This window comes from Oryctolagus cuniculus, chromosome 14 (genome assembly GCF_964237555.1).
Source record: "Oryctolagus cuniculus chromosome 14, mOryCun1.1, whole genome shotgun sequence".
Taxonomy (NCBI): domain Eukaryota; kingdom Metazoa; phylum Chordata; class Mammalia; order Lagomorpha; family Leporidae; genus Oryctolagus; species Oryctolagus cuniculus.
This window is the reverse complement of record NC_091445.1, coordinates 6,726,228-6,738,839: the sequence shown is the minus strand read 5'-3', so window position 1 is coordinate 6,738,839 and position 12,612 is coordinate 6,726,228. Positions and strand designations below refer to the sequence as shown.

Here is a 12,612-nt window from a genome sequence, read left to right as displayed (position 1 = left end):
GTTGCGTTTCTTAAAGTTTCCACCATGCAGGTTTCCTCCATAAATGCCCCATTGTTATTTCAAGCACTCCAAGTGTAAGGTGAGAACACTACTGGAAACAGACTTTTAAATTGTCCTGGACGAGTAAAATCTTGCAGAGCCAAGGGAGATGGCCTATGCAACACATCCAGTTTGTATCTCCAAGAATATAGCTCCTGCCTCCGGAATTCCCTTGGTAACAGCGCTGCACTTTAAGTCTACGTGATTAATGGGCAACAGTTACCTGTCCCTTTCTTGCAGGTGTAGGTGAGGTGGTAGTTGCAGGGAACATCATTCCACTGGCCGTTCTCGTGCCAGATGATCACCACGCAGTCTTCTCCAGCCGAGAAGAAGCTGTCTGGCTGGTTGGGTCTCCAGTTCTCGTATTGCTATAAAAGTGCAGGAAATAGGTTATTAGCAGTTAAAGCAACCCAGAGCAACAGCCCAGTCTCTCTGGAAAGAATTCCACTTCTGTGGGACCACACAGACAAAATCATTTTGATGGTCAAAAAAAAGACGACTTTCAAATGGAAAATATTTGTGTCTCAACGTCTTTTCTCAACAAACACCTACTCCTTGGTGGGGAGAAATTTCTGAAAATTTAGCTCTAGTTAGCGTAGATTTCTAAATATATAATCAACACTCAGTGTAAGAAATTTCATCATTATAACAGACTTAGAAGTGAAATTAGAAGAAAAATTGTGCATATCTGAATGTATCTGCTTGTGATCGGAGTGCAACAGAGTCTTTAAACTTTTATTACATTTAGCACTATAAAATACATTTGTCTTATTTAGTGTAATAGTTTCTAATGAAAATTCCTTTGTTACTTAAAACTGATATGATTGTAGTATTATTTTTTTCTGTGATACACTCATGTCCATCATTTTATATACAATGGTTAGAATTTATTTTGTTTGAGATTTCATTCTTCATCATACATTTGAACTCTATGATCTAATCTAGAATTGATTTATTTTTAATAGGAACATTTATCAGATTATACACATTGATATAGAAGGGATGCTTTCAAAAATATCTTAGTATAAATATTCACTTTGTATGTGTTCAAATAACTGAAAACAAGTTTATTATTTTGATGTTTTGCTACTGGTTACCTTTACATCCATATCTTAAATAGAGCCTGGGGGCCAGCACTGTGGTGCAGTGGGTTAAGCCGCCACCTGTACACTGGCTCCCTTTATGGGCACCAGTTTGTCCCAGCTGCTCTGCTTCTGATCCAGCTCCCTGCCAATGGCCTAGGAAAAGCAGCAGCAGATGGACCGAGTGCATGGACCCCTGCACCCACGTGGGAGACCAGGATGGAGTTTCTGGCTCCCAGCGTCAGCCTGGACCAGCCTTGGCCATTGTGGCCATCGGGGGAGTGAAACAGCAGATAGAAGATCTCTCTGTCTCTCCCCCTCTTTCTGTAACTCTTTTAAATAAATATATAAATCTTTTTTAAAAAAATAGAATCTGTTGATTCCTCATTCTAAGCCACCATTTAATTTACCTGGAAGCACCTGCCCTAGCCTTCCCTCACACCTACGTTTGCCATTTAGTAGTATCTGCAGCGGATGGAGCCCTCTTCTAGAACTTGATGTGCATTCTCTGGCAATACTCCAGTGCAAGCAAGAATCATTGGAAACTTAGACACAGTTGCTTAAATTCATTTCTTTGTGATTTTAAAATGTTGCTTCGATGGCAATCAATAATTATATGTGCCTATGAAAGCAATCTCTGTGCCTAATAAAGAAGAACAATCTTTGATTAGATGACAATAACACTGGATTAGAAATAAGAGACCAGTTTCCTGGACCTGGGTGCTCTTAATTGCAACGTGATGGAGGCAAGTGTGCTTTGTGCTTTTCTGGTTCGGCTTGACCGTCACTCTCCCAGGGCATGCTGCCCACGTCAGGTTTCCTCACATCTAACACTGACAGCATTGGTGATGGCACACTTCCTTAGCAGGCAGAAATACAGGCTGAACGACAGGTGACGAAGGCTAATATGCTGATCTTTTCTGAGTCTACACATCTGTTAGGCATTCCTTAAAGGAGACGTCCAAAAGGTCTATGGTTTGAAACAATGCATTAAAGCATTTTATGTGGGAAAATAAAGACAAAAAAGAAAGAACCACATATAAGAGAGCAGGCAATTACACTCAATTCAGAGCATGCAAAAGATAAATAAATAAAAGGAAAATGGCCCTACGGTTTCCTTACTCCCAACAGTATCGTTTCTCTATTTTTATGTCCTTTAGAATGCAGAATGTGTCTGGCCCGTTTTATTTTGTTTACCCAAGAACTGTACTGGGCCCTCGGCAGTGTTTTCGCTATCAAGAGTTTCTCTCTATGTTCTGAATCTTCAATACTTGCTGTGACAGAAGCTTCAAAGAAATCCCCTTCATCCATCATATGCGGCTTTGTTTACCAACAAACTCTAGCTCAAGGACAAAACAGTATAGCCAATATACTAGAGAATGGAACTTCTCTTCTCAGAAAAAAAAAGTGGTTTGGAACACTTTTACATATGGTAAAAACTGAGATTTTTCAGCAAAACATTTCAAGGAAAGCCCTGAAGTCTGAAATGTTTCCAACTGTCCTGCAATCTCTGTGCTTGGTTTTATTTTAAAGGCCCTCCTCAATCATGCCAAACTCAAGAGAGGCTGTGACTGCTTTTGATAGGGGAGAGTTTGGGGGAGAAGAGATCTGTGCCAGGCTAAAGAAAAAAAAAAATCAAGTCTTTGATGAAATTGCTTTTTTTAAAGATTTCTCTAGAGAAAGCCTAATCCAGAAACAAGATCGATTTCAATCCAACTCTAGCAACCCTAAGGGCACCGGATTTTCTCTCCTTCCCTGGGATGGGTGCAGGGGGAGCACACCCACTCATGCAGCCTCTCACCAGTCATTCGTCCCACAACCGGCAACTGTCAGGTGCTTGGAGCTTTCCCATGACTGTGCTACTTCCCTTGGTTTTGCCTGCTTGCTTCCCTTCACCCCCGGTTCTAGTCCCGGCTGCTGCTCTTCTGATCCAGCTCTCTGCTATGGCCTGGGAAAGCAGCAGAAGATGACCCAAGTGCTTGGGCCCTTGTGCCTAGGTGGAAGGCACAGGGGAAGCTTCTGGCTCCTGGCTTCGGATTGGCTCAGCTCCAGCCGTTGTGGCCATCTGGGGAGTGAACCGGCGATTATTGAAACTTTTTCTCTCTCTCTCCCTCTCTCTGTCTGTGGCTCTACCTCTCAAACAAATAAATAAAATCTTTTTAAAAATAATAATCATCAGGGGGACAATCTTGTGGTACAGCAGGTTAAGCCACCACTTGCAGCACCAGCATTCCAACTGGGCACTGGTTTGCGTCCTGGCTGCTCCACTTCCAATCCAGCTCCAGGCTAAATGCCTGAGAAAAGCAGCAGAAGATGGACCGATTCCCGGGACCCTGAACTCAGGTGGAAGACCCGGAAGCAGCTCCTGGTTCCTGGCTCCTGCCATGGCATTCATTTGAGAAGTGAACCAGCAGATGGAAGATTCTCTCTGTCTCTCCCTTTAACTCTGCCTTTCAAATAAATCAATCTTTAAAGAAAATAATCTGGGTTGGGGCCGGTGCTGTGGTGCAGCGGGTTAAAGCCCCAGACTGCAGCACTGGCATCACATATGGGTGCCAGTTTGAATCCCGGCTGCTCTACTTCTGACCCAGCTCTCTGCTATGGCCTGGGAAGCAGTGGAAGATGGCCCAAGTCCTTGGGCCCCTACACCTGTGTAGGAGACCTGGAAGAAGCTCCTGGCTTCAGACCAGCTCAGCTTTGGTCATTTCGATCATTTCGGGAGTAACCAGCGGAATGGAAGATCGATCAATCTCTCTCTCTCTCTGGCTCTACCTCTCTCTGTAACTCTGTCTTTCAAATACATAAAAAAAATTCTTTTAAAAAAAGGATCAGATATGTGAACAACATTTTATGTAAAATAAGGAGGAAGTAGGACTAAACCTACAGAATGAACCTATGTTCAGTATATTATGACGTAAGTGGATAAACAGAATTTTATGTAAACATTCTGTCCTTGAAGAACAGAAAGTAGAAAATAGTACAATAAGTGACAAATGAAAATATATAAGGATCGACATATTTACAGATAAAAATAAAACCCAGGCCGGCACTGCGGCTCACTTGGCTAATTCTCCACCTGCGGCGCTGGCACACCGGGTTCTAGTCCTGGTTGGGGTGCCAGATTCTGTCCCGGTTGCCCCTCTTCCAGGCCAGCTCTCTGCTGTGGCCTGGGAGTGCAGTGGAGGATGGCCCAAGTGCTTGGGCCCTGCACCCGCATGGGAGACCAGGAGGAAGCACCTGGCTCCTGGCTTCGGATTGGCGCAGCGCGCCGGCCCTAGCAGCCATTTGGGGGGTGAACCAACGGAATGGAAGACCTTTCTCTCTGTCTCTCTCTCTCACTGTCAAAAAATAAATAAATAAAACCCAGTATAATTTTCTAAACTTCATATTTGAATACATGAAATTGATAGATAATACTTTATTCCATATATTCCTTAATATTTTCCAAGTTGTCTAGAGTTGAGCAGGAGTTATTCCTCTCATCAGTAGGCAAGCACCTTATGCATGGATGTCTGCATTTATCAGACGGGACGGACTTAGCGATTTCCCAGGTACCCACAGTGCACCTAACCTCAGCAAGCACTACTCAATGAGGAAGTCCCTTGACAGTCACAGATCTCAGGGCTGACACTTCCTGCTGGTGTGCACAGTAAGCATCTCACGTTGACAGGAGACAGCATCCACACGGAATGCTGCTGAAGGCGCTCTTGGGACTTAAACTGCCCCATCTCGGGGGAAAGATTTACTTGCCTTTGGTGGGAATTATTTTGTGGCTGGCATCACTGATTCACAATGTGTGTTTCCGCTGTTGCTTGGTGGAGCTGTGGTTTAAGGGTGCAGGACCAAAAGTGAGCTCTGTGGTTTTTACAAGAATGTCTGATAGCCACAGGCATGCGGCAGGATTACCTCATATCTGATAGCCCCATTGTGCAGATTTATCTTGGCTGGGCTGCTTGGATTTCGCTCCTTGTTATTGCCAAAGCGACTTGAGCAAAGAAACTCCATCCTGCTTCCTTCTGATTGCTTCACAGCTCCCAAACGGGGAGCGGATCCCACGTGGGGTCTTCCAAAAATCCATGCAAACTGCTTCTTATGAAACAACTATGCATTGTTCCAAAGTTTTTCCCCACCCAAATAAATCTTCCTTTCCACGGACTTGTTGGCGTGCCCTTGTCTATACAGAAATAAAGATGGCTGGGATAAGCAGAACCCCCAGCACTGAACTTCCTTCTCCTGGAATTGCGAGCAAACATCCTGGGTGATCTTTCCTGAACTAATCCTCTTCTAGAGCTGGCTGGGAAAACTACAATTACTACAAAGACCCAGCAGGGGGACGGGAAATTCATCCTAACTCCTTTGACAAAGGTAAATACTGGTCATGCCCCTGCACGCTTGCCTGTGCCTCCCCTCTCCAAGCCCCACAGCCCGGCTGCCTCCCCTGGGACAGGAAATCACTCACTGTTGGGCCAGAAAGAAAACCCTGCATTTGCTTTGTGCTTCCGTTCCCTTCTCCTAGCAGAGAAACTTGCAACATCAAACTCAGAGTGGATGTGGAGGAAATCCATCCCCAGCTGAGAATCTTTGTGCATTCCTCTGGCGGTAATTATTTATTCTAGCACAAAACTGCTTAATGCCAAATACCGCTTGACAAAACTACTTTATTTCCCAAGTTCCAGTTCAATGACTGGCGCTTCATATCTGCAAAGATACAGTGTACAAAGTGACAACTATTTCTATTAAACTGGATTCGATCACTTTTCAGATCATGTTTGCTTTCTTTTCCTCCCAACTAGATTCAAGCAAATCAGCAGCCAAAATGATAAAATGGTTCAAAAACCCCAGGGACAACACCTCACAGGGGCGCTGCCGTCAACCAGTCCTAACCCGGAAGGTGGAAAACCCAGAGAGACCTATGTTCCTGATCGGTATCTACCAACATAGAAACACTTATTTTCTTCCAAATCCCGTTCACTTTGTCACGTGATCGGAACAGCCTCCTCCTCAGGTCTCTGCAGTGCGGACAGCCTTAGCTGCAGAGGGGACACTGGCCCTAGGGCGCCACCAGCCACACGGGCCCCTGCTTCTCACTCCTTCCCAGTCTGTGCTGGGCGGGGAGTGGTCTCTGCTCCTGAAAGCTATCAATAAGCTCGTAAATCCAGAAGGGTTTTACATCCCTTCAAGGTCTCTGATCACACAGTGTCTGGGAGACATTAGATGATGTTTATCTTCTAAAACACACACCTCATGCCCACGATCAATGGCCCTAAACTTCCAGCAGATAATTGGCCTCAAAAGTACCGGCAAGACAAACGGATGACAAAAACGTAACTAATCCACCTCTAAGCACAAACGGTCTCGTGCTAAGGGGAACACAGCATTTCTGCAGGCACACGCAAAACTTTGTTGTTGGGCTTTGCTGGGGTTCACCTCTGAGCACCAGCTCTCAGTGAAAGAAAGAAAACAAGGCATCCCATCCGTATTAGTGACTGCTGGGACAGGAACGTCCCTGGGGGTCCTTCAGGCAAATCCGTGGGTTAGGGAAGGGAGAATGGTAGGGTGGAAACCACAGAGTGGCTGAGTCTCTGCCTCCGTCCGTGTAGCATCCAGTATTTGCTCTGGCCACACCAAGCCTTTTAAAGAAGTCTTTAAGAGGCAATGCCAATTTAAAAATCAAAACCCTGAAGATACAAGGTCCAAGAACTCCTAGAACATTCAAACAAATCTTGTGTGTTTTTTTTTTTTAATTCCTTTCACCAGTACCCTAAGACTAAGAAGTTTTCCAAGCAACTGTTCTTATCCAAACTTAGTAACTAGCCCTTCAGAATACGTAGCCCATCTAAGTTCTTTTCACGGAGATTCTACACTTTCTGAACTTGGCCAAGTAACTAAAAAGAGCGATCAATGAGGGCCCTGTGCTGTGGCGTGGTGGGTGAAGCCGCCACCTGCAACTCCGGCATCCCAAATGGGCACCCATTGAGTCCTGGTTGCTCCACTTCTGATCCAGCTCCCTACTAAAGGTCTGGGAAAAGCAGCAGAGAATGGGCCAAGCCTCGGGGCCCCTTGCAACCATGTGAGAGACTGGGATGAAACTCCTGGCTGCGGGCTTTGGCCTGGCCCAGCTCTGACCATTGCGGCCATCTGGGAAGTGAACTAGTGTATGGGAGATTGACTTCTCATTTTCAAATAAATAAATTAAAAACAACCGATCAATGAGCACTAGGCTCATTGACACAGAGTCAGACACTCTCTAGAATCTTTGGGCTTCTTTTATCTCTATGGGTTCAGAAAGAGCACAATATAAACACAAAGAAAATGGGATTTTCATGGCTGTTCGGTAGAGTTGATGGATGTTGGGTAGAGTTGAGGTTCTTTTTGTCAGTGGTTAGTTTGAGACTCACCTCTCTCCAACTGTGCCTGCCTCTGTCTCTCTCAAACACACACACACACACACACTTACCTCTACAGTACTTCCTGGTACTAGGGAAAGATGAGCTAAGACCTCTGGAAATAGACCTGTGTAGCAGACAAGTTTCTGCCAAAAACATGGCGGAGAGAAGCCATGTGGCCAGCAGAGTGGACAGCAATGACCCCTGGCGTGGGAACACTGAGCGTCCTTGAGAGCTCTTCCAACGCACCAGGCAATCGCCGGGCACAGTACAAACGCGTGCCTCAGCAGAATTCACAGATTATTTCATGCCGTGAACAGTCATAGCTGGAACTCGAATCGGTCACGTCCAAGGGCTTACTCTACTAGTCAGTCTCTATCGTGTCATCCACACACTTAGGCTTGCAGCTTTGATGTGGTCACTTCCGACTCTTTCACAGTCACTGTAATTCAGATGGTTTCGGATGGCCAATTAAAGACTGTGTTTCACAATGGCGATGACTCTGCCAGGTGCATTTCAACAATCACACACATCCCATGGGTTAGAAACCATTCCCAACATCTGTGCGGTGAGGCTATGCTAGGACACCTTACGTTCTTTCCTAACTGCTGCAGGCATCTACTCAAGTCCAGCTGCAATGTAGCACGCGCTTCCCCTCAACGGCTCACTGGGTGCTCACCTGCCTCCTAACACCGCGAATGTAATTCACAATGAGAAAGTTTCATACAAAACCGCCAAAGCCCTCCAGCTTTACCTGCCGAGGAAGCCAGCCAAGGAAAACGTTCTGCTGCCTCCTAACACAGTGTCTGAAGCAGAGGTACAGAAGAGATGGGTCCCACCATTAGCCAGATCACTGAGATTCTACTAAGCAGTGACCACGTGGGTCGGCTTCCCACTGCATTTGAAAAACCACCTCGTTTCACACGTAACCCCAGGTCCACAATACCATGCAGTTAATACTACAATTGTTAAACTATTCAAAGCTGCAGAAACTTCATTCAGAGACTACTGCCAAGACCTGGGTGGAGCTGGAAATGCGGTTTTGAACTACAAAACATAACATGACCACTAGGGGGAGATACAGACCCATTATTACAGTATTGGGAATGAACAACTAATCAGGTAACAAAAGGAGCTTTAGAAGAACCCCTCCCCCCAAACAGTCATGACTACTTACTCCACGTGGCAAAAAAGACTCAGGGATTGAGAGGTGACCTCCCAGCCTCGTGAGCAAACAGAACGCTATGCTAGCAGACAGACCCGAGTTAAGCCGTCCTCACCAATCTAATGGCACTCTGTTCCATCCCAAGCCACTGCTAACGCTAATCTGAATTTTCTGTCTGAATGCAACGCTCGTCCCTGGTAGTATGTTCCAGATTGTTTCTACCAATGGTGAAACCGCGCGAGCAGCCATGTCCAGTCCAGAACACCCACCTAAAAGCCCTGGGAAGCGAGCAGAGCCCACCGGCCGCACCTGCACACACAGCAGGAAGGCCTGCAGGGAGATTCCCAGCGAGCTGGCTCCCAGGAAAAGGCCTATCTCGACGGGTTCTGAAAACAGGGCCCCTGCACCCAAAGCTGAGGTCTCTACACGGCAACTGCTTTCACTGCGGGGGGGCCTGAGACTGGCCTCGCCGGTCCCACGCAGCTGCACACCACAGCCAAATCCAGGCGGAGCCCATGGCAAGCACACAGCTGCCAATTCTGCAGGGAAAACTGTCCCAGGAGGACGGGACACTGATAAGCAGCCGCCTTTCCGCCGCGCTGCAGACTGGGAAGAACCGCTCTGGCTAGCCTGGCCCTCCAGAACGTGGGTCAGCCGGGTCCCTGAGAGGAGTCTCCAAGCACCACTTAGGACAGAAATGAAAACATTTGCTAACTTTAAAATGACTTTTTCCCCCCACCAGAAGGCTGTGGTGCACAATAGGCATTTGTTTGCAGCCTGTGGGGCGACACTTAACGTTGTTTTATTTAACCGAGTCCCCGTGTAAATGACTTCCCTGTGAGGTCCCTCTGCCCGTGCCCATACTTGCTAAGGTGACTCTGGTCTGCAGCCTTATTTATTTATGTTTGAAGGCTATGGTTTGGCTGCTGTCTTTTAACAGAACGAGGTCTTTTGCTGACCCACAGAGGAGAAGAAAAGAGCGGCTTTGTTTCACTACCCTCTGCTGACAGCCTGGAGTCGGATCTTCCAGACAGGACCAGGCAGAAGGGAAGAAAAACCGCGCTGGGTCTCCCGATAGCTGTGGCAGTGGCAGCACGCCCGCTATTTTCCCCACTGGCAGAGCTCCGTGCGGGAGAGAGGATCTGGCCCGCTCTGAGTACAGCATCGCTCTGTAACAGTGTGAGCTCACTGCCCTACAAAGCAGTAATTACCCACAGTTTGTAGAAGGATGCAAATTCCTCCCACGGGGGCGGGGGGGGGGGGGGCCTCGGGCAGAGGCCCCACGGGGCAACGTGCATGTAATGCATGCACCCCTAGAGAGCTTGTTTGCACAGGTCTTCAGCCATGAAGCTGGAGCGCCAGATTCAAGAAGGAACTGCCAAACCCATTGACCTTTTCAAAGAGGCCCCTTCCATGTTTAGGCATTGCCTTAAACTAATTAGCGATTAGATTTAAAGTCTGTGTGTGATTCTCAAGTTTCCCAACGCACTGTTGGAACAGCATCTGTGAGCAGGGGCCGCTGTCTCCTTTTCTTGCTTCAGGACAATCTTTGCAATTAGGAAGTGATTTCACCGTGCGAGGGGAATCCTGTTCTGTCGGCTCTGCACCCCACCCCTAGCGATCTAAGGCGGAGAGGAGGGTTCCGGGCTCTAGGACTTTGCTATCGCTCGTGAGAGTCTGCGCGTTGAATCAGCTCTTGATTTCAAATCAAATTAAACCGCAGCACAAGTCAAAATATTCCTGCCGAGCTGGGTGGACTGGTGCAGACGGGAATGTGGGAATTCTTGCACTCAGGAGGAATGTGTTAAAGGACAAGGAGAGAGCATATGCTTTCCTTGGCTTCGAGGAGGCTGCGAGTTGAACGTAATTAAATGAATATTGATATGCAGCGTGAGTTGTTCACAGAGAGGCAGCTTGCGACTTGGCTGCCAGAGCCACGGCACAGCTGACACGCATCCGTCTGCAAACATTTTATACAAAGTCTCCTGATGCGTCCAGGCAGAAAAAGCAGCCCTCCAGGGTCTGAGGTAGGGTCGTGTTCCGCACTATTGTTCTACCCAATGCTCTACAATTGGCTCAGAGAAGCAGAACCCAGGGCGGCCGCCTGGGAAGCCCAGTGAGGAGTCCATGAACGTTCCCGCTTCCCTTCCCAGCACAGGACAGCTGGGGCAGCAGGAGCCCGCAAGCTCTGTTTCCCACAGGGAAAGACACAGGCGCCCCCAGGGGCACTCTCTCTCTCTCTTCCCTCTTCCTGGGTTAAGGCCTGGGTCTTTACTCTCTCTACCTTTGTGCGAAGCTGTTTTTCCTTCCAATACTGTGTCTGACACACTGATGTGTCTATTGACGAAAGGCTAAAGGGAGCCTCTGCATTTTGAGGCAAATCCACTCCAATCTGGTCATTCTCCTGCATCCACTCTGGAGGGGGAGTCGGTGTCACACATGCTAGGTGTGCCAGCTGGCCAGGCCTGGACCACCCTCAACACGAAAGGAACAAAAAGCCAGATTCAATGACCTTCTAGAAGTATTTTTAAGTACTAAAGGCTAATTGTACCATTAATTGTATTATCAGTCAGCCTTCTATCATCTAACCCATAACCATCAGTAACAAGGTGACTTGGCTGCAACAAGAAAAACGAGACGTTGGTGGATCTTTTAGCACTGTGGTGCAGTGGGTAAAACCTCTGACTCTGGTGCCAGTATCCCATAGGGGCAGGGGTTCGAGTCCCGGCTGCTCCATTTCCGATCTAGCTCCCTGCTGATGGCCTGAGAAAGCAGCGGAGATGGTCCAAGTGCTTGGGTCCCTGCACCAATGTGGGAGACCCAGAAGAAGCTCCTGGCTTCGGACTGGCCCAGGTCTGACCATTGTGGCCATTTGGGAAGTGAGTCATGGATAGAAGACCTCTCTCTCTGCCTCTCTCTGTCTCTGTAACTGCCTCTCAAATAAGTAAATAAATCTTAAAAAAAAAAAAGAGAGACATTGGTGGACCTGTGATTTGGTAAGCTGTTCTAGAACATTCCAGAAGAGAGGGAGTGTGCCTGCTCCCTGCAGTAAACCGGAGAGCGGAACAAGGCGCTCATGACTGCTTGCGGGGAGGCACAGGAGCGGTGGACCCCACACTCGGGCGCGGCAGAGAGAGCTGAAGGGAACACTGTGACAGGGACGAGGAAAGTGTGTTAAACACGTTTAGGAACAACACGCGGCCGTGTAGACAGATCAGCTCTTGACCAAACTTTACCAAAGCCCCTTGATACTTCAGAAAGGAACTGGACGGTCAGCCCTGTCCAGTCCTAGGTCTGCGCACAGTCAGGAGAGGCAGCCTGTGTGATGCACAGTGGTCTCCCCTGCTCACGGGTTTGGGGACGGAGCTCAGGGAATGGAGGAAAGCAAGGAGAGTCTGCTATCTCCTTCATCAGCTTCTTCTGCTACCACACTGCCCTCTTTAGTAGGAAACAAAGTTGCCAGGAGTCATGTAGACCGAGAAACAGGAAGGAATCCGCAGGGACTGCTGGCTTCCTCGGGGCTGGGATGAGCAGCCTCCACAGAGCACAGGCGGAGGACATTCCTTCCAGCCTCAGGCAACTAAACCAGCCTTAGCTAAGCCACCTGCGCAAGTGGAAATGCGCTGACACCGCACAGCAGAGAAGCCTCCTGGGCTTGTTTCACTCCATTTGGGATACAAATGAAAAGGTTTAAGTCGCTTCTTCAAAAAGTATATCCACCGAATATGTGTGCAAATTGAAGGAAAAAAAAAAAAGGCCTCCCCCCAAGTTTTGGGTAATTGTTGGTTTCCTGAAGCTTCCTGGACAACTAGCCCTGATGCATTAAAACATGCATGGGTGGCAGGGGCGGAACTTGGCTTTCCATTTTTTTTTTTTTTTAATTTTTTGACAGGCAGAGTGGACAGTGAGAGAGAGAAAGAGAGAGAAAAGTCTTCCTTTG

At 47.7% G+C, this 12,612-nt stretch overlaps 1 protein-coding gene across 4 annotated transcripts in view; it reads right to left on the bottom strand.

The window, feature by feature from the left end:
* VCAN (versican) overlaps positions 1 to 12,612 on the bottom strand; it is a 106,477-nt gene that overhangs the window by 6,320 nt on the left and 87,545 nt on the right. For all 4 annotated transcript variants that reach the window (XM_008261907.4, XM_070056399.1, XM_070056398.1 and 1 more), the window contains one exon: positions 263 to 407. In XM_008261907.4, coding sequence (XP_008260129.2) covers positions 263 to 407 — 145 coding nt within the window. The remainder of the gene's footprint in view (positions 1 to 262; positions 408 to 12,612) is intronic.